This window comes from Peromyscus maniculatus, chromosome 9 (assembly GCF_049852395.1).
Source record: "Peromyscus maniculatus bairdii isolate BWxNUB_F1_BW_parent chromosome 9, HU_Pman_BW_mat_3.1, whole genome shotgun sequence".
NCBI classification, from domain to species: domain Eukaryota; kingdom Metazoa; phylum Chordata; class Mammalia; order Rodentia; family Cricetidae; genus Peromyscus; species Peromyscus maniculatus.
The window spans coordinates 3,816,618-3,835,267 of NC_134860.1; the positions used below are offsets into that span (position 1 = coordinate 3,816,618).

The 18,650-nt window shown below is 47.2% G+C and overlaps 1 protein-coding gene across 2 annotated transcripts; it reads left to right on the top strand.

The window, feature by feature from the left end:
- Positions 1-685: 685 nt before the first annotated feature.
- On the top strand, positions 686-17,833 carry Actr8 (actin related protein 8). Of its 2 annotated transcripts, none has more exons than XM_076544156.1 (13): positions 686-958; positions 5,682-5,815; positions 7,477-7,587; positions 9,617-9,721; positions 9,968-10,141; positions 10,595-10,688; positions 11,214-11,346; positions 11,784-11,937; positions 12,633-12,728; positions 13,401-13,541; positions 14,410-14,674; positions 15,351-15,514; positions 17,536-17,833. In XM_076544156.1, exons 3-13 carry the CDS (start codon positions 7,516-7,518, stop codon positions 17,677-17,679), a joined length of 1,542 nt encoding a protein of 513 aa, XP_076400271.1. In that variant the 5' UTR covers positions 686-958; positions 5,682-5,815; positions 7,477-7,515; the 3' UTR covers positions 17,680-17,833. The 2 variants fall into 2 exon arrangements, with proteins under 2 accessions (XP_076400271.1, XP_006981550.1); XM_006981488.4 differs by having other exon boundaries at positions 691-958; positions 5,645-5,815.
- The last annotated feature ends 817 nt before the right edge of the window (positions 17,834-18,650 follow it).

The following is an 18,650-nucleotide window of genomic DNA, read 5'->3' on the forward strand; positions in this document are numbered from 1 at the left end:
CTAGTTTTCTCACCACATTCCGAGGCTGGCTGTGGCACACTTCTCATGGAGCTTACATTCTAGTGTGGGAGAAAGTTCACAGGCAAAAAAATTACAGGCCAAGTGGTGGTGGCACATGCCTTTAATCCCAGCACTCAGGAGGCAGAGCCAGGCGGATCTTTGTGAGTTTGAGGCCAGCCTGGGCTACCAAGTAAGAAAGATCCAGGAAAGGTGCAAAGCTACACAGAGAAACCCTGTCTCGGAAAAAAAAAAAAAAAAAAAAAAAAAAAAAAAAAAAAAAAAACCTAGTCCCAAATAACTCAATAGGCCAGACTGAACAGGACCAGCAAACTGTAAGAACTTAAAGTATCATGGTGCCTGTGAATGAAGACCTTCGGGGTCTAAATGAGACCAGTTAACCTCTGACTCACACCATAGCTCAAAATTTATTAGGGTTAGGTGAGATGCCACACACCTTTAATTTCAGAGTTGGAAGCTAGCCTGGTCTATATGGCAAGTTCCAGGCTAGCCAGAGATAGTGAGTCCCTGTCTAAAAGAAAATTTAAAAAGAAAAAAAAAAGTAGTACACTGAAGATGTAGCTCACGGGTAAAAGGATCATGCTCACCATTCATTAGCCCCTGGGTTCTCTGCCCACCATCACCAAAAACAATGGAAAATCAAAACTCCAACTCTGTCATTCCCTAGTTCCCAGAATTCTCTAGGAGCGACGCCAGTGGCGGCCATCTTGATTGTGGGCAACCTGGGGAAGCTGCGCCTGCGCGATGGTTCTCCTCCGCTGGCTGTGCGGGCGGTGTTCCTGAGCCCCGGGGCTGGTGGTGGTCGGCGGTAGCAGAGATGACCCAAGCCGAGAAGGGGGACGCGGAGAACGGGAAGGAGAAGGGCGGGGAGAAGGAGAAGGAGCAGCGGGGCGTGAAGCGACCCATCGTGCCGGCGTTGGTGCCCGAGTCGCTGCAGGAGGTGAGATGCGGGCGGTGGTGGTCTTGGTTAGACCGCGGCTAGCCTGGGCCTCTGCTGCTGGCGGGGTTGGGGGACAGGGCGTAGGCGGAAGGATTCGGGGTCCCTCCCCTGAACCTGGTTCCGGGTGCGAAGTGTCGCGGCGCACGGCAACGCCTGGCGGCTGAGCGCGCGAAGCCCGCGTTGCACAGCCTGGAGGTCTCTGGGCTGTAAGATGTCACAGTTTAGCACCAGCCCGGCTCTCGGGACGTCAGCCTATACTTGTTCAGGCATGGTTAGAGCTTTGGCCTGTGCCTTTGTTCGCAAATGTCAAACAGTGGAAGTCATTTCCCATTTGAAAGCAGGGAGAAGGTAGCTTTTCCTTAAATAGACATTAAGTGCTTGTGTGTCAAAGACAGAACGAGTTTAAGTCAAAACATTTATTTAGAGTAACATGGCACACACTCTCATTCACTGATAAGAAAACACTTTCCCATAGGGAAATGGTCCGGGGCAGTGCACAGCTCCCAGAAGAAATAGGGATTAAGTGCTCAGGATTTTCTGTGGGCCTTTTCTGAGCCTTCTTCCTCTCCCATGCATGGGTTAAATGACCTAACTGGTAGGGCCGCTGTAAAATGCAGAGTGGTGTGGGATAAGCTAGTTCAGAGGACCAAGGGAGGTAATGGACACAATGTATTTCCTCCAGCCTTGACAAGGATGAACTGCTGGCCAGGGAGAAGGCAGAGGTTGAGGCGTGGGGGGTGGGTCGGGGGAGGCTAGAGATTTAGAGTGAGGTTAGAGAGCTAGGCAAGCTGTAGATGGAGGAGTCTGGAAAAGAGAACTAACTACCTGAGAGAATTGGGCCTAGAGAGGATGTAAAGGACTGGGAGACCCAGCCGTTTAGAATTAAGAAAGACTGCAGACCTTTGGGTATCCACACAAGCCTAGTCTCTTCATTGAAGGTAGCGGAGAATTTTGGAATGGGATGCTAACTCTTGCCTCGTGGGTGTGTCCAACCTTTTGGTATTGTAACATTTTCTTCGACAGAGTTCACACTTGAGAGCCACTCAGTTGAGTTATGGGGGGAAAAAGACCAAAAAAAAAAAAAAGTTTTAGTGTTTTAAGTACGTCTAAGTTTAAGGTTTTATGTTGGGTTTCAGATTGAACAATTAGCATTCCCTAGATGCTACCAGTCTTACATCCAAGCTACATGATTAACTCTGGCATCCTCACAAGAACTTGATGAGGTAGGAACTTCATTAGAGCAAGTGGCAGGCCAAATTTATAGCACATCACTGAATGGAGGGCTTGGTCCTTTTTCTACACTCCAGTCCACCTTTTGACTTTCCCATACCTTACCAGCTTTTCTCAATCTTAGCTTAAGTAATAATATCCAGGAATTGATGTGTGGAATGTACTGCTAGGTGTCTCTCCTAATACATTATGTGATTACTAAAAAATAATTGTCTATACTTCAGGAAACTGTGCTCTCTAGAGTTTCATAATCCATGTAGTACCGCAGCTTGTGGGTGTTTGAGGTCCAGGTGTCCCTGATGGGTAGCCTTACCTGTTTTCCCCAGTCAATTGGGCAGATGTCCACCATAGCACAGTGATGCCAACACCGTTCAGGGTATGCATGACTGCTGCCATGTGCTGGCATAGAGTACTCAACAAGACAGAAGTTTTTCTCTTCACTAGAGGTTTATTGTCGAGTGGGACGACAGACGGTAGTCATGTAGAGTGTCATGAAAAGGAGGAAGGCTATAGATCCGATTACGGAGGGACCAGTCAACTTCCTCTTGGTGACATTTAATCCATCGCTGGAGGGAAGAGGTAGGTGTAGCTGAGAGCAGGAACATGGCAGACAAAAAGAGTCACTCTGATGAAGACTCCAGAGCCATCGAGCTTTGTGACCCACAGAAGTCTGGATTCAAGCCGGGCCGTGGCACAAGCCTGTAAACCCAGAACTTGGGACTTGGGAGGTAGAGCTTGTGCATTTTAGTCTAGCCCTGGCTACATAGTTAGACTCTGTCTTTAAAAAAAGAAATCTGGGTTGAGAGGATTGAATAGCCTGAAAGGACAACAGTTCTGAATTAGGCAGTTCCAGGCTTTATTGTATGTGTTTTGAAAGAAGACCTGCAGCTAGAGCAAGGGAAAGGAGGTATCAAGGAGTCGGGCTGGGACTGTGGTTCTCGATAGATGATTCTGTTTTCTTTCTTTTTAATAGAAAATCTTTCTTAAAAAAAGAAGTAGGCTGGCTGTGGTGGCGCACACCTTTGATCCTAGCACTTGGGAGGCAGAGGCAGGTGGATCTCTGTGAGTTTGGGTCATCCTGGTCTACAGGGTGAGTTCCAGGACAGCCAGGGCTACACAGAGAAACCCTGTCTTGAAAAAAAAAAAAATTAAAGAATTATTCTAAAAAATTATATGCATGGGGGGGGGGGGACCGATCAGCTCTGACCCACCAACCACTCCCCAAATAATCACACAGAGACTTAATATTAATTATAAATGCTGGGCCAATAGCTTAGGCTTGTTTTTAGTTAGCTCTTATAACTTAAATTAACCCATTTCTATTAATCTATGTGCTGCCCCAAGGCTCCTTTACCTCATCTACATACTTCCCATCCTGCTTCCTCTGAGTCTCATGGAGTCTCCTCGAGACTTCTCAGACTCAGCCCTTCTTCTTAGTGTCCCCCTAGTCTGGCTGTCCTGCCCAGCTATAGGCCAGGTAGCTCCTTTATTAACCAACGAGAGTAATACATATTTACAAAGATTGTTCCACAGCAGGGGGTTAGAGGGGCGTGTGCACATGTAAGTGCAGGTGCCCGTGAGTCTAGAAGAGGGCGTCAGATCCCCAAAGTTGGAGTAAGTGGTATTGAGCTGCCTGACGTGGTACTGGGAGGCAAACTCTGGTTCTCTGCAAGAGCAACACTCCCTCTTAACTACTGAGCCGTCTGTCTGTCCATTCCAGACCTGCTTTCAAAGGCATTGCCAGAGTCTGTCCTTCTTTTCCTCTCTGCTGAAACTTTGCACGCCTCCACAACTTTGAGGGCAGACGTTTTCCCAAGAGAACTTGAATTCTCTCCTGCGAGAACTACGGACCTTCACCCCGGTCTTTTGGATTTGTGCTGCATTATCAGTTTTTGTCCATCCTCTCTTCTTACTTACTAGGACTGAGTTGTGGACTCTGACTTTTAACCCCAGGATCTTGCCAGATGAGGTGAATAGCACACAGGGTGACCCAAACACAGGTGACAGACACATGCTGAAGTCGTTGACAAGGAAAGCCTTAGGTCCGACATTGTGAAGCAATAATCCTGTGCTTACGGTATTTCCTTCCCCGGCACCTGGCCAATCATCATCGCAGTGGTCACCCCAGGAGCTCTTTTACTTAGCCAATCCCCAGGCCTCCTGGAGCTTCTCCCCTAAACTCTGTAGGCTTGGGCTCTTCCCTCTTCTGTTTACGGGTGTCTTCGTTACACTTCCCACTCTGTTTATCTACTTGTACTTCTTAGTAAACAGAAAGTTCTCTGATAGTAGAGACTTGGTCCTGGCTACCATTCTACCCACATTTTCTGGCATATAAATGCTCAATAATTATATATTAATTTGCATTGGAGGATATGGGTTTCATTCAGACAAGAATTTATTGAAGTGTGTACTGTGAGTATGCAAGTGACACAAAAGAATTTGCATTCAGAAGAGCCATATATAATGGGATGTCTCTCAACTCTTTACTAAATTATTTTTATGCTTTTTAGCCTAATGGTCTGTGCTGGCTAATTGTGCATCAACTTGATATAAGCTTAAGTCATCAGAGAGGAGGGAACTTCAATTAAGAAAGTATCTCTAGTCAGGCGGTGGTGGTACACACCTTTAATTCCAGCACTCAGGAGGCAGAGGTAGGCGGATCTCTCTGAGTTCGAGGCCAGCCTGGACTACAGAGTGAGTTCCAGGAAAGGCACAAAGCAACACAGAGAAACCCTGTCTCGAAAAACCAAAAAAAAAAAAGAAAAGAAAGAAAGGAAAGGAAAGGAAAGGAAAGGAAAGGAAAGAAGGAAGGAAGGAAGGAAGGAAGGAAGGAAGGAAGGAAGGAAGGAAGGAAGGAAGGAAGGAAGGAAGGAAGGAAGAAAGAAAGAAAGAAAGAAAGGAAGGAAGGAAGGAAGGAAGGAAGGAAGGAAGGAAGGAAGGAAGGAAGGAAGGAAGAAAGAAAGAAAGAAAGAAAGAAAGAAAGAAAGAAAGAAAGAAAGAAAGGATCTCTATAAGATCGGGGTGTAGGCAAGCTGTAGAGCATTTTCTTAATGATTGATGTAGGAGGAGCTGCCACTTGTGGGTGGGGCCATCCCTGGGCTGGGGTCTGTAAGAAAACAGGTTAAGCAAGCCAGAAGGAGCAAGTCAGTAAGCACCCCTCCATGGCCTCTGCATCGTCAGCTCCTGCCTCCAGGTTCCTGCCCTTGTTTGAGTTCCTGTCCTGACTTCCTCTGATGACGAACGGTGATAGAGGATGAAGTGTCCACCAAATAAGCCCTTTTCTCCCCACATTGGTTTTGTCGTGATCTTTCGTCACCGCAGTAGTAACCCTAACTAGAACATAGTCTTATAGGAAACAGCACATAATGTGTTACCTGTGTGTTCGTTAGCCTGTTAACCTGTGTGTTACTGAATTCACAATCCGGTTTTTTGTTTTGTTTTGTTTTCTGTCTGCAGCAAATCCAGAGCAACTTTATTGTTGTCATACACCCAGGTTCCACAACTTTAAGAATCGGCCGCGCCACAGATACGCTTCCCGCCAGCATTCCTCACGTCATTGCACGAAGACACAAGCAGCAGGGACAGCCCCTGTACAAGGACAATTGGCTCCTCCGGGAAGGGCTCAACGTGAGTCAGCAAGGAGCAGCTGGGGCAGCCTAGGGCGGTCTCCTCGGGAGGGCTTAGATACCCACGTGTACCTGTGAATCCTGAATAAACATCTTCAGAGTTGTGCTTCTTAGAAACAATACCATTCAGGGTTGCAAGTGTCATTTTTGTCGGAGTTAGTTTCATTTCCTGTTGCTGTGATAAAATACCCCAATAAAAGCAACTGAGGGAGAAAGGATTTAATTTTGGTCACAAATTCAGGTTGCAGTCCATCATTGTGGGGACGTCAGGGCGGCAGGGCCATGAAGCAGCTGGGCACATCCGTAGTCGAGAGCCAACCGAGAAACAGTGCATGCACACTTGTCTGTGCACAGCACTCTCTCTGCTCTCAGACGGTTCAGGCTCACTGCCTAAGGAATGGTGCCTCCCACAAAAATAGTTTATAATATATAATAACTCACAACACTTCTTGATTTATTAAAAATATATGAAGGAACGTTATACTGTTATAGAATCATAAAGATAAACATTATATAGATGTATGGAGAGTCTCTGATTTCTATTTTCAGAGATTTATTTTCATTATTTTCATTATGAGTATGTGTGTGGGCAGTTTGTACACATGAATGTAAGTGCCCACAGAGGTCCGAGATCCCCTGGAGCTGGAGTTACAGACAGTTGTAAGCCACCTGATGTGGGTGCTGGGAATCGAACTCAGGCCCTCAGGAAGAGCAGCAAGTGCCCACAGAGGTCTGAGATCCCCTGGAGCTGGAGTTACAGACAGTTGTAAGCCACCTGATGTGGGTGCTGGGAATCGAACTCAGGCCCTCAGGAAGAGCAGCAAGTGCCCACAGAGGTCTGAGATCCCCTGGAGCTGGAGTTACAGACAGTTGTCAGCCACCTGATGTGGGTGCTGGGAATCAAACTCAGGCCCTCAGGAAGAGCAGCATGTGCTCTTAACCACTGAGCCATCTTGAAGGGCAAGAGTCTCTGAAATACTGTTTTGTTTTTCTGAGACAGGGTCTTACAATGTAGCCCCAGCTTACTTGGTACTCACTGTATAGACCAGGCTGGCCTTGAATTCCTAGAAATCTGCCAGCCTCTGCTTCCTGTGCACCACCATGACTGGTGTTAATTTGAATAGTGCTGGAAATTTTATATCAGTCACAAGGCACCTGGAGGTTATAGGGTTTCGAAGATAGTGGCTTTGGTCAGGGTTCTGTTTTTGACATTTTATTTGTTTGTTTGATTTTGAAATAGTATCTGCCCTTGTAGTCCAGGCTGGCCTTGAACTCTAGATCTTAGCCTCTCCAGTACTTGGATGCTCCCATGTACTATCACACCCAGCTCTGGAATTCTTAGGGTTATTATGTATAAACAAAAATGAAAGAAATACTACTTGAAGGCCGGGTGGTGGTGGTGCACGCCTTTAATCCCAGCACTCGGGAGGCAGAGCCAGGTGGATCTCTGTGAGTTCGAGGCCAGCCTGGTCTACAGAGTGAGTTCCAGAACAGGCACCAAAAACTACACAGAGAAACTCTGTCTTGAAAATAAAAAAAAAGAAAGAAATACTACTTGTTGATGATAATCTACCCTTTGATGGATTAAGTTAGTAACATGCCTTGTTATTTTCTCTTTTCACTAAATATTTTATAATGATCATCTTTCATTTTTCTCTCCAGAAACCTGAAAGTAATGAACAAAGACAAAATGGCCTTAAAATGGTGGACCAGGCAATATGGTCTAAAAAGATGTCAAATGGTACAAGACGAATCCCTGCGTCACCAGAACAGGTTTAGTGAACTTTTCCTTCAAATTTATTATTTCTCCACTTCCACTGATTTAGTTGGGGATGTGTCTTATAACCTTGGAGGAGTTTCTTGTCCGTACAGTGGCGTCTGTGACAGAAGCCTAGGTAATGTGTCTCCTGCACGTCTAGGTTTCACAGTGCAGCATATTGCTCCTGCCTCCAAATGTGCATAGTATGTTACTGTGCTGCATAGTGCAGGTGGTTTTACCACAAAGATGTTCATATATGTAACCATTTAAAAAAATAGAGCAGGGCCAGATGGTGGTAGCATACACCTTTCATCCCAGCACTGGGGAGGCAGAGGCAGGTGGATCTCTGTGAGTTCAAGGCCAGCCTGGTCTACAAAGGGAGTTCCAGGACAGCCAGAGCTGTTACACAGAGAAACCCTGTCTCAAAAAAAAAAAACAAAAAAAAAAAAACATACAGGAGGGTTGGAGAGTTAGTTCCATGGTTAAGAGCACCAACTGCTCCCGCAGAGGACTCATGTTCAGTTCCCAGCACCCACATGGTGGTTCACAAACCTTTTGTAACCCCAGTTCCAGGGAACCTGATTTCTTTTCTGTCCTCCTGAGGACATCAGGCAGGTATATGGGTACACATACATATATGCAAAATAAACACTCATACATGTAAAATAAGTAAGTCTTTGAAAAAGAAAAAACAAACAAACTAAAAACAGTAAAACCCCAGAGTACAGGTACAGTACGAGGGTACTTCTTAAGAACGAAATTTGTGTGGCTAGAAGTTTACTCCTGATGAGTCAGTAAATGAGCAGTGAGGACCTGTGAAGGCCTAGGACATTTCTGTCTACTATCGTAGACTTTATAAACAGAGGACATTAAGTTTAATTTTCCTTTTTGGTGAAGGGTTTTGTTTGTTTGATGTGTTGGAAAAAATGCATATCCAAAGAATTAAATCGTGAAAAAGCATAGACTCAAACTAATGACGCTACAGGAGTTAAGATTTGAGGGAGTTAGGAGGGATTACCTAAGCCATTTTAGAAATTGGGAACTACAGCCAAACTAATGTGTCATTTAGTGTGTGAGACATGTTTTCCCAACAGCACCACTGTCCACAATAGTGCACACCACTGTCAGCACCACAGAAGGAATTTTGTGTCCGTTTTGATGTTGACCTTACCCCACCAGGACATTCAGCTGCATAGGGCATCCTTAGCTGCCAGACAGGACACGCCTCTGACCTCAGCATGCAAAGACGCACCGCGTATTATAACTGCATTCTTTCATAATAACACTTAAAAATATTGGTGTGAGTAACAAACATTGTGGAGCTGTAAAAAGTCTTTCTTCATATCCATACTCTATAAATTTTTATTTATTATTATAAATTAGTTTCACTTTTAAACTTTTTGTTAAAAACTAAGACACACACACCCTCCCAAGCCAACATAGTTTCAAGATCACTGTCTTGTCCCATGGGAATGTCTTCATGGGCAATAATATGTGTGGAACTGGCGGTTCCTACGGTGACTACTTTTTTCTGTCCTGCCTCCTGAAGAACCTGCCTCAGGGCTGGTCCTTTTTAAACTTTTTAAAAATGTATAAATAGAAGGAACACATCTATAAGTAATTTATACCGAAGCCCGCTTGCTTATTTCAGTGGCCTACATTGTGTGTGGTTGTGCATGCTGTACTGTTGTGTGGCTGGCAGCTTGCTTACATCAGCACCACCACAGGAGTGAAGCTGTGTGCCATGTCCTATGGGTATGCCATCGGAAGGTTTCAGCTCCATTGTGAGCCCTCCGATCCGCTGCTGGATGTGTGGTGTCTCACTAAAATGCTATGGCACCTAGCCACAGCGGGATTTGCAGATGTTCCATAAGTCATTATGCAAATACAAGGTAGAATTTCCAAGAAGAAAGGGAGGAGTGGAGGGACGGGGGACCAGTTAGTACTTCCCCACGAGTGTCAGTGTTTGAGATGAGACAAGGGGACCCTTGCACCACCCTCTGCCTGCGGAAAGACAGCTTGTTTTCTGCCTTCTCCTCCCAGGCACGCTCCTACAACAAGCAGATGCGACCCGCCATTCTAGATCACTGTTCTGGAAACAAATGGACAAACACATCTCACCAGCCTGAGTATTTGGTCGGAGAAGAGGTAAGAAACTTTAACAATGAAAGAAATGGAAAGAAACTGATCGTCCTGCAATCCACTCTATTATTTCCTAACACTCCTTGATCCTGTTTTTGAGGCCCAGATATTTCCACAGACCCTCTGGGTTGTTAGATACTCCATGCTCAGGATCTAGAGTGTTGAGAAAATACTAACTTCTGGCCTTTGAGTTTTGAGTGAGTCCAGAAAACCTTAGAGACAGTTCTAATGATGTGCTTCTTCCTTTCCTAGGCCTTGTACGTTAACCCGCTGGACTGTTACAATATTCACTGGCCTATTAGAAGGGGTCAATTGAATATCCACCCAGGCCCTGGGGGCTCCCTGACAGCTGTCCTGGCAGATATTGAAGTGATATGGTCTCATGCAATACAAAAGTATTTGGAAATCCCACTGAAAGATTTAAAGGTGAGGGGAAATTCCCAGTTCTTTAGGTTGACTGTAAGGCTCTTGATGAGTGTATGTGATACAGTGTCCTGGAAGCATTCTCAACTTTTGGGTTCTTTAATTCTCCTCCAGTGATTTCTCTCCCCTGTTTCTTTGGTCTCTGAGTATTGGTCTGAAGCCACAAGCTTGCTCATGTTCATGGCTTTTCTTTGTGCCTCACTCAGACATATTAACTCCATAGGTTCCCATGTCACGAGTTCACAGTGAGTCTAAGGAGTCAAGGGAAATTAGCTGTTCCTGTTTCCTCCTGAAACCAAGAGGCAGGACAGCACAGAGGTTTGAGCTTTTGCTCAGGGCCTGTGGCCATAGCTGCTTCCCCTATGCAGGGCAGCCTCACTGAGGGTAGCATGGGATTGGACTTGGCTAGATAGGTCTTCACACTCTCTTCTGGTTTTCACTCTTCTTTCTCTCCAGTATTATAGGTGCATCCTGTTAATCCCTGATATCTACAACAAACAGCACGTGAAAGAGCTAGTGCATATGATACTGATGAAGATGGGCTTTTCAGGTACGCCTGCGGTTCTGGGGAAGCCCCTGTACACTGTCCTTTTTCAATGACAAAGTGTGTGCACAGGCATGCAGTACCCACTGAGGCCAGAAGAGGGCATCAGATCCCCTGGAGCCGGCATTACAGGCCATCAGACATGGGTGCTGAGAACAGCCTTTCCTTTGTTTGTTTGTTTGTTTGTTTGTTTGTTTGTTTTTTGTTTGTTTGTCTCTCAAGACAGGGTTTCTCTCTGTAGTTTTGGAGCCTGTCCTGGACTAGCTCTGTAGACCAGGCTGACCTCGAACTCACAGAGATCGCCTGGCTCTGCCTCCCGAGTGCTGGGATTAAAGGCGTGCGCCACCACAGCCCAGCTCAATGACAAAGTTAATTGGGCTCACTGCTTTCTTTAAGCGTGTGTTCTGAATGGCCTGGTGTTCCTTGGGTGTTTGCCCAGAGATGTCTGCGCCCCTGACTGAGTCGATGGTGTGTCCCCTGGTGTCTGCTGCTGAGCGTCATTTGCTGACACTCTGCTCTCTGTAACATCAGGGATTGTGGTCCATCAGGAGTCCGTGTGTGCCACCTTTGGGAGTGGCTTAAGCAGCACCTGTGTTGTCGATGTCGGGGACCAGAAAACGAGCGTGTGCTGTGTGGAAGATGGGGTGTCTCATCGGAACACACGGTAAGGCTCCCAGGAGGCACCCCCTGCTGACTGCTCTTCTATCACAGTCTGTTCACATCATCACAGACCAGAAGTGATCTATGAGATGCGGTCTGCGTGGGCGTCCAGCGAGACCAGGGTCTGAGTTCTAGCGAGGCTAAAGTGATGCAGATGACCTTGCGCTGAGGGAGCTTTTCAACCTGCACTCGTGTTGGTAGTTCTGAGCGCCGTAGTGAGTGCTGTGTAAGTTAGCTCCGTGTCCTTTGCGTGGTCCATCCCATCCTCAGAGCAGAGCCTTCGTAAGCAAGTCTCAGAGAAACAAACCAGGTTTTTCAGGTCTAAATTCTCTAGAGTTCTGAACATCTGCTTTCCTTATCATAGATATTTCTCAAAACATGCTGTGTACCTTCTTAACTGACAGATTAACTGCCCGTCTTCCCCTTTCCTCCTCACGTTAGGCTTTGTCTGGCATATGGCGGCTCTGATGTGTCGAGGTGTTTCTACTGGCTCATGCAGCGAGCGGGGTTTCCTTACAGAGAATGTCAGCTGACAAACAAAATGGACTGCCTCCTCTTGCAGCACCTTAAAGAAACGTTTTGTCATTTAGATCAGGTAGGAACAGATTAATATTGCTGATTATTTTTGGTTCCAGGGAAAATGTAAGAGATTTAAAGGGGACTTAGGACTTTAGCAGCCTCACGCTGTTCGCCCACACTGACACAGCCTGGAAGTCGAGGCTCTTCAGCTGTGTGAGCGCTCGGCCGGTCAGGGCGGTGAAGACTTTCTCGGGCTGTGTAAGGAGAGTCAGGCAGGTACTGCCCATGGGGGTCTGGCCACCGCGCCAGAGGACGACGGTAACGGCTGAGGGGAAGTGAACGTAACACGTAAGGAGATAGGTGCAGATGTTGAATTAGATGTGGCTCTGTGCACTTTTATATCATGGGTTATCAGCATTTAGTCATTCATTGCTGTGGGTGAATTGCCTCAGTTTTAGACTTTATTCAGGTGATGTAATTATGAATCTTATCCAAGACTGTAAATATCCCCAACTATTGAGGACATATTCTTACTGAGTCCTTATTCATACTGATGTCTGTCAATAATGAATAAAACAAAGGACAGGTGGCAGGGATTTCAGAAATTAAAGAGAGAGGCAAAGTACAGTTGAACTCTTACAAAGTTTATGGTAAGTGGTTCTGAGGTGGGGGGAGCCATTTTATGTGTGGGTTTTATTTAATGGGGAGGCTTATGCATAATTTGAGGCGTTTACTTACATTCTTACTGACAGCGTCTTTTCCTGGAATCAGGACATCTCTGGGCTTCAGGACCACGAGTTTCAGATTCGGCACCCAGATTCTCCTGCTCTGCTTTACCAGTTTCGACTAGGAGATGAAAAGCTCCAGGTAACCAGGCAGGTGTATGTGTTCACGGATAGAAGGAAAACCGCCCCTGCTCAGTGAAGCTGAGAGAACTGTGAATGTGTGGAGCCTCTGTTAGTCCCCACGCCAGCGAGGCCCCTGTTAAGATGCAGATTAGAACAGGGCTGCCCCTCTTCTTTTTTATTGCATTTTAATTAGGCGTGTATGTGCATATCTGTATGGGTATGTGCATGTGTGTGCGCAGGTGCCCACAGCGTCCAGAAGAGGCACCAGATACTCTGGAGCCTGAGTTACAGGTGGAAGTGAGCTGCCACTGTCGATGCTGGGAACCGAACTGGGGTCCTCTGCCGAGCAAGAGTACACTTACCTGCTGAGCCATCTCCCCAGTCCCAGGCTCCTCTGTTAGTTATTCAGAACATGGTGGGTTTTTAGATGGGCACGGGTCTTGCTAGGAAATCATGAAGCAGATTGTAAGGCCCTCCCTTTGCATTTGCCCTGAGAGACTCTCATGGCACCATGCCATTCATCCGGTTGGATGGTGAGTTTTCTGGTCTGTTACAGTCCCTTTCCCACCCGGGACGTTGCTCGAGGTGACATGGAGCATCTGCGTGGTGGCTTTTGTCTGGGGAAGAATGAAGCTCCACCGTTTCCTAGGCGACAGCATCTTCCCCTAAGCACTCTCCTTTTTATGCCCAGGCACCAATGGCGCTCTTTTACCCAGCAACCTTTGGGATCGTCGGACAGAAAATGACGACTCTGCAGCACAGATCCCAGGGAGATCCTGAGGATCCACATGATGAGCACTACCTGCTGGCCACACAGAGCAAGCAAGAGCAGGTGCGCAGCAGCTCTGGTGGGAGGGACCTTTCCTCCCAAAGGAGAACTCTGCCCAGAGTTCGTCGGTCCTCGGCTTCAGGGCAGCTCCCACAGGCCGACCTAGTCCTGTTTTCAGAGCTACATACGAAATGAAGTCTCCGTTCAAAATCTGGCTGAGATATTTTCTTACTCAGCAGCTACTAATCCGTTTTCTGAATTCCACTAATTCAGTGAAGATACTTGCCTTTGGCACGTATTATTTACTTACGTTATCTACTTCTGGATATTTATCTAGCAGTATTTTTGGTAAAATTTTAATTATTTAAAGTTTTAAAGATTCTGTACTTAATATAGAAAGTCTTAGTGTAGGTATACAGCTGAATTATTTATTGGGGTGCCACAGTAATCTGGTGTCTGCTTACAGACATAAACTATAGTTCTTAACTGCTGATCTGGTATCAGCAGCTCATGATGGAGCCCAGGGGTTGAAAACTTGTTCATCTTTGTTCTGTCCTAGAGGATAGGAGGTAGATTGGATCTGAAAATAAGGATTCCACCACAGCCATTGGCCTGTGAATCCCATTCAGATATTCCAGGGAAAAGTCAGTTTAGCGGGAGAAAGTATGTCGGTATCGACATTTCCGTTTTAAACCCCACTCTCTGATGTAAGGTTCTGGAACCCACCCACATGCCCAGAGCCTGCTTTGGCTCAGACAGAGCATCCTAACCTGTGTGCCCAGGCTTCCTGGGCAGGGGTACAGGTGTGTGTGTGTGTGCTGTGGTGGCTTCTGCCTGTGGTGTTCTGAGGAAATAGAATCCACTGGGAGAGCACCAGCAGGGTGTGTTGTGCTCGGACCATTGACTGTGTTCTCTTTTAACTGATTGACAGTCTGCAAAAGCCACCGCTGACCGAAAGTCTGCATCCAAACCCATCGGATTCGAAGGGGATCTCCGTGGCCAATCCTCGGATCTTCCAGAAAGACTGCATCCCCAGGAGGTGGACTTGGCTTCTTCCCAGGGAGACTGTTTGATGGCCGGCAATGACTCTGAGGAGGCCCTCACGGCACTGATGTCCAGGAAAACTGCCATCTCACTGTTTGAAGGAAAAGCCCTGGGCCTTGACAAGGCCATCCTGCACAGTGTAGACTGTTGCTGTAAGCACGCCCCGTGGACCAGTAGACAGCTGAGGGGGCCGTTAAGTGAAGCGGTGGTCCTGAGTGTGCGGTGCACCATTTTCTCTCACAGACCCTCAAGCCCACTCCAGCCTTGCCTTGGCGGGGGCTGGGAGCGCAGTGATGTAGTACAGTTGCCTCCCGGCCCCGTAGCACGTGCACTGCCATGTAGTCTAGTGCTGGTGACCACGATCGTCACACAGACCGTGAAATCACAACTCTGGTCGGTGCCAGAGTTGAACTGTAGAGTCCCAGCTGGGTTTCTGATTAAGACACATGATGAGAATTTGTCCTCCTCTGGAGGAGTTAGGCTTTCTTGAGTCATATGAGAGATATGAAGGATGACTGGAGGGTTGACATTTAAATGCCGGGGGCGTTCTGGGCTGAGGGAGCATGTAAAACCAGCACGGTTAGCCAGGGTAAGGCCAGAGGCAGTCTAGGTTCCGCACCACACAGGGACCCCGTAGGCTTCCTTGAAAAGTCTGGTTCTAATTCTAGAAGTAGTGGGATGGGAGGGGGGGCAGCGGGTCTCCTGTCTGCGGTGTTGAAGGTGGATGTGCAGGGAGGTCCTTGAGGCTGGCAGGTTGTCTGAGTGACAGCTGGTGGCGTGGCCATGTAGGTGAGTAAGTGGTGAGTGGTAATGTCACTGCCTTTTCAGCGTCTGATGATACCAAGAAGAAGATGTACAGCTCTATCCTGGTCGTGGGAGGCGGGTTGATGTTCCATAAAGCTCAAGAATTTCTCCAGCACAGAATTCTCAACAAGATGCCACCTTCGTTCAGGAGGATTATTGAAAATGTGGATGTGATCACAAGGCCTAAGGTACATTGTTTCGTGTTGCAGGTTGGACAGTGCTCAGATGAGACCAGCGTTGGTTCCATCTAATTGTAGTGCTCGTCGAAGGTAAAATCTAAGGGGGCGGTCAGTGGCTTGTGACTGGGAGTTTTGGAGAAATGAAAAAATTACTTTTCAGAGGGTCACAAATAGGACAGAAGTTCTGGACTGGGTTCGATTTCTTTTGGTTTGGTGTTTTTGTTCTTTAAGATTGATTTTATGGCTCCCCTCCTCTCCCTTCCCTTCCCTCCCCTCTCTTCCCCTCTCCTCCTCTCTTCTCTTTTCTTCTTCTTCTTCTTCTTCTTCTTCTTCTTCTTCTTCTTCTTCTTCTTCTTCTTCTTCTTCTTCTTCTTCTCTCTCTCTCTCTCTCCCTCTCCTCTCCCTCTCTTCTCTCTCTCTCTCTCTCTCTCTCTCTCTCTCTCTCTCTCTCTCTCTTCCTTCCTTCCTTCACTCTCGTCCCCAGGGACTGGTCTCTCCTCCCTTCTCTCCTCTCCTCTCCCCTCAGTAAACCTCCCACGCGGGCCCTGTTGTATGGTGTGACTCCTTCCTGCCATTTAAAACTACAGCATGTGGTGCTGTGCCTCGGACCGGCTCTCCTGGAGTCTGAGATGTGCTGGGAACCTGGACCGCCCGCCTGCACAGCCCTACTTTCCCACCGAACAGACCGCTGGGTCTCTCCATCCAACACCGATGATTGCTCGGAAAGCTCCATGCTGACAGCTGAATTTGAAGTTTTCTCAGGTCCCCCAAAGATGTCCTCCAGGCCAGCAGGAAGCAGTCTCGAGAACACGGTGCCCTCATCCCCACCTCACCTGCTACCCCTTTAACTCCTCACCTCTTATAATCTCCCTGTGTGCATTCCCTACGTTCCCTTATAAAAGGCAGACTTTGCCCCTTCTCTCTCTCTCTCTCTCTCTCTCTCTCTCTCTCTCTCTCTCTCTCTCTCTCTCTCTCTCTCTCTCTCCCCCTCTCCCCCTCCTCCCCTTCGCTCCCTCTCTCCCTTCGCTCTGGGGGACCGGTCTCTGCCCCCTTCTCTCCCCTCCTCTCTCCTCCCTCAATTAAAAAAAAAAGATTGATTTTATGTTATGTGTTTAAGTGTTTTGTCTACATGTATGTCTGCGCTCATGTGTGTACATGGTGCCTGCAGAGGCCAAAAGAGGATATCAGATCTCCTGGAAATGAAATTATAGATGGTTATGATCTGGCATATAGGTGCTGGGAACCGAACCCGGGTCCTCTGAAAGGGTGGTTATTCACCCATGAGCCGTCTCTCTAGCCCTGATTTGGTTTACTCAAACTCATTGTGTAGACCTTGAGTTCCAGATCCTTCTGCTGCTGCCTCCCAAGTGTTGGGGTTAAGGAGTATGCTGTCATGCCTGGCTTTCCTGTTCTGGTCCCTGCTCCGCTTGGCTTTTACGGGACAGAAACTGTAGGTGGATCAGGAGGTTGCTTCTCTCTTGGCTTGACCAGAACTGTTCCCTTTTTCTGTCTCTGGCCATAGTAAGGAGCTGGTTTTGGTCCATGGGCTGGAGATCTTCAAGGTCCTCTTTTTGGCTTGAACTACTTGGAAAAGAAACACACAGCCAGGAGCTTAGAAATCGGTCCTGTCTGGGTTTGGACCCCTGGCAGTGTTGTGATGTTTTCTCTGGAGGGAGGGCTTCTTTCTTCCTCTGCTGGTACCTGGTGTGGCTGCCTGCAGAGCTTGTTTGTGGAGAGCGCCATCTTCAGTAGCAAAAACTGAGAAATTCTCGTCAGCTGCAGCAGAGATGGGTATGTCCGTTAGTTCAGTATTCTGTACTGGTGGTGCTGCTGGAACTGAACCCAGAGCCTTGTAGCTGTTAGGCAGAACTCCACAGCTGAGGTACACCAGCCAATTTTCTGTTGTTTGACACAGATGTAAAACCTGATTTGTCTGCTGTTGACTGAGCAGGGCCCCCACCCTCCTGCAGAGAATGGTGTCCTGTGCCCTGCTGCCTTTGCAGAAATGGCTGGCGTTTTCTTTTGCCCAGGACATGGATCCCCGGCTGATTGCGTGGAAAGGAGGGGCAGTGCTGGCGTGCTTGGACACCACTCAGGAACTGTGGATTTACCAGCGGGAGTGGCAGCGCTTTGGCGTCCGGATGTTACGGGAGCGGGCTGCTTTTGTGTGGTGAAGACCTCAACCAAGTCTCTAATTGAGGACTACTGAAAGACTAGATGTCTTTTAATTTATTGACTTTGAAGCTTAATTTTCCTAGAATTAAATGAATTTACCTTTATGTTAAAGTATGACACTGATTTGAAATTATAATTAAGAACAAATATGAACTTACTCTCTTAACCTTTCGTCAAGGTTTCATACTGCCACCCCACCCCACCCCACCCCACCCCACCCCACCCCAACCCTCCCTGATGGGAAAACTTGCTGTCCAGCGGTCTGTCCTGGTGCAGCCACATGGGGTGCTGTGTGACTGCAGGAACCAGCTGTGGTGGTTTCCCTTTTCTCTAGCAGTAGTTAGGATCTAAAGAGGTCTGTTTGGGGTTGCTCTCTGTTTCACCGTGTGTGTGTGTGTGTGTGTGTGTGTGTGTGTGTGTGTGTGTGTGTGTGTGTGTGTTCTGTTTTTTGTTTTTTTTTTTTTAAAGAAAAACAAAGTTTTGGGGTTGGGGATTTAGCTCAGTGGTAGAGCGCTTGCCTAACAAGCACAAGGCCCCGGGTTCGATCCTCGCCTCCAAAAAAAAAGTTTGATTTACAAAGTACTCATTCAGAACTAGGTTTCCTGAGGCAGGGATTAGGATTTAAAGGCTGGGCTGGCTAGTTTTGTTACTGTTTCCTCTAGGGTAGGTGCAGGGATAGAAACAACACAGTACCTGGAAAGGAAATCTTGTTTCCTTCCTAAAGCTAAACAGACAGGATTTAAGAATAATTTAGGCCGGGCAGTGGTGGTGCATGCCTTTAATCCCAGCACTTGGGAGGCAGAGCCAGGCGGATCTCTCTGAGTTCAAGGCCAGCCTGGTCTACAAAGCGAGTTCCAGGAAAGGCACAAAGCTACACAGAGAAACCCTGTCTGGGAAAAAAAAAAAAAAAAACAACAACAACAACGACAATAATAATAATAATAATTTAGAACACCTTTAATCCGAGCAC

Coding starts and splice junctions, on each gene's coding strand:
- Actr8 (XM_006981488.4), top strand. CDS start 836: ATGACCCAAGCCGAGAAGGGGGACGCGGAGAACGGGAAGGAGAAGGGC. Junction 9,722..9,967: donor AGTATTTGGTCGGAGAAGAG/GTAAGAAACTTT, acceptor TTCCTTTCCTAG/GCCTTGTACGTTAACCCGCT. Junction 11,347..11,783: donor GTGTCTCATCGGAACACACG/GTAAGGCTCCCA, acceptor TCCTCACGTTAG/GCTTTGTCTGGCATATGGCG.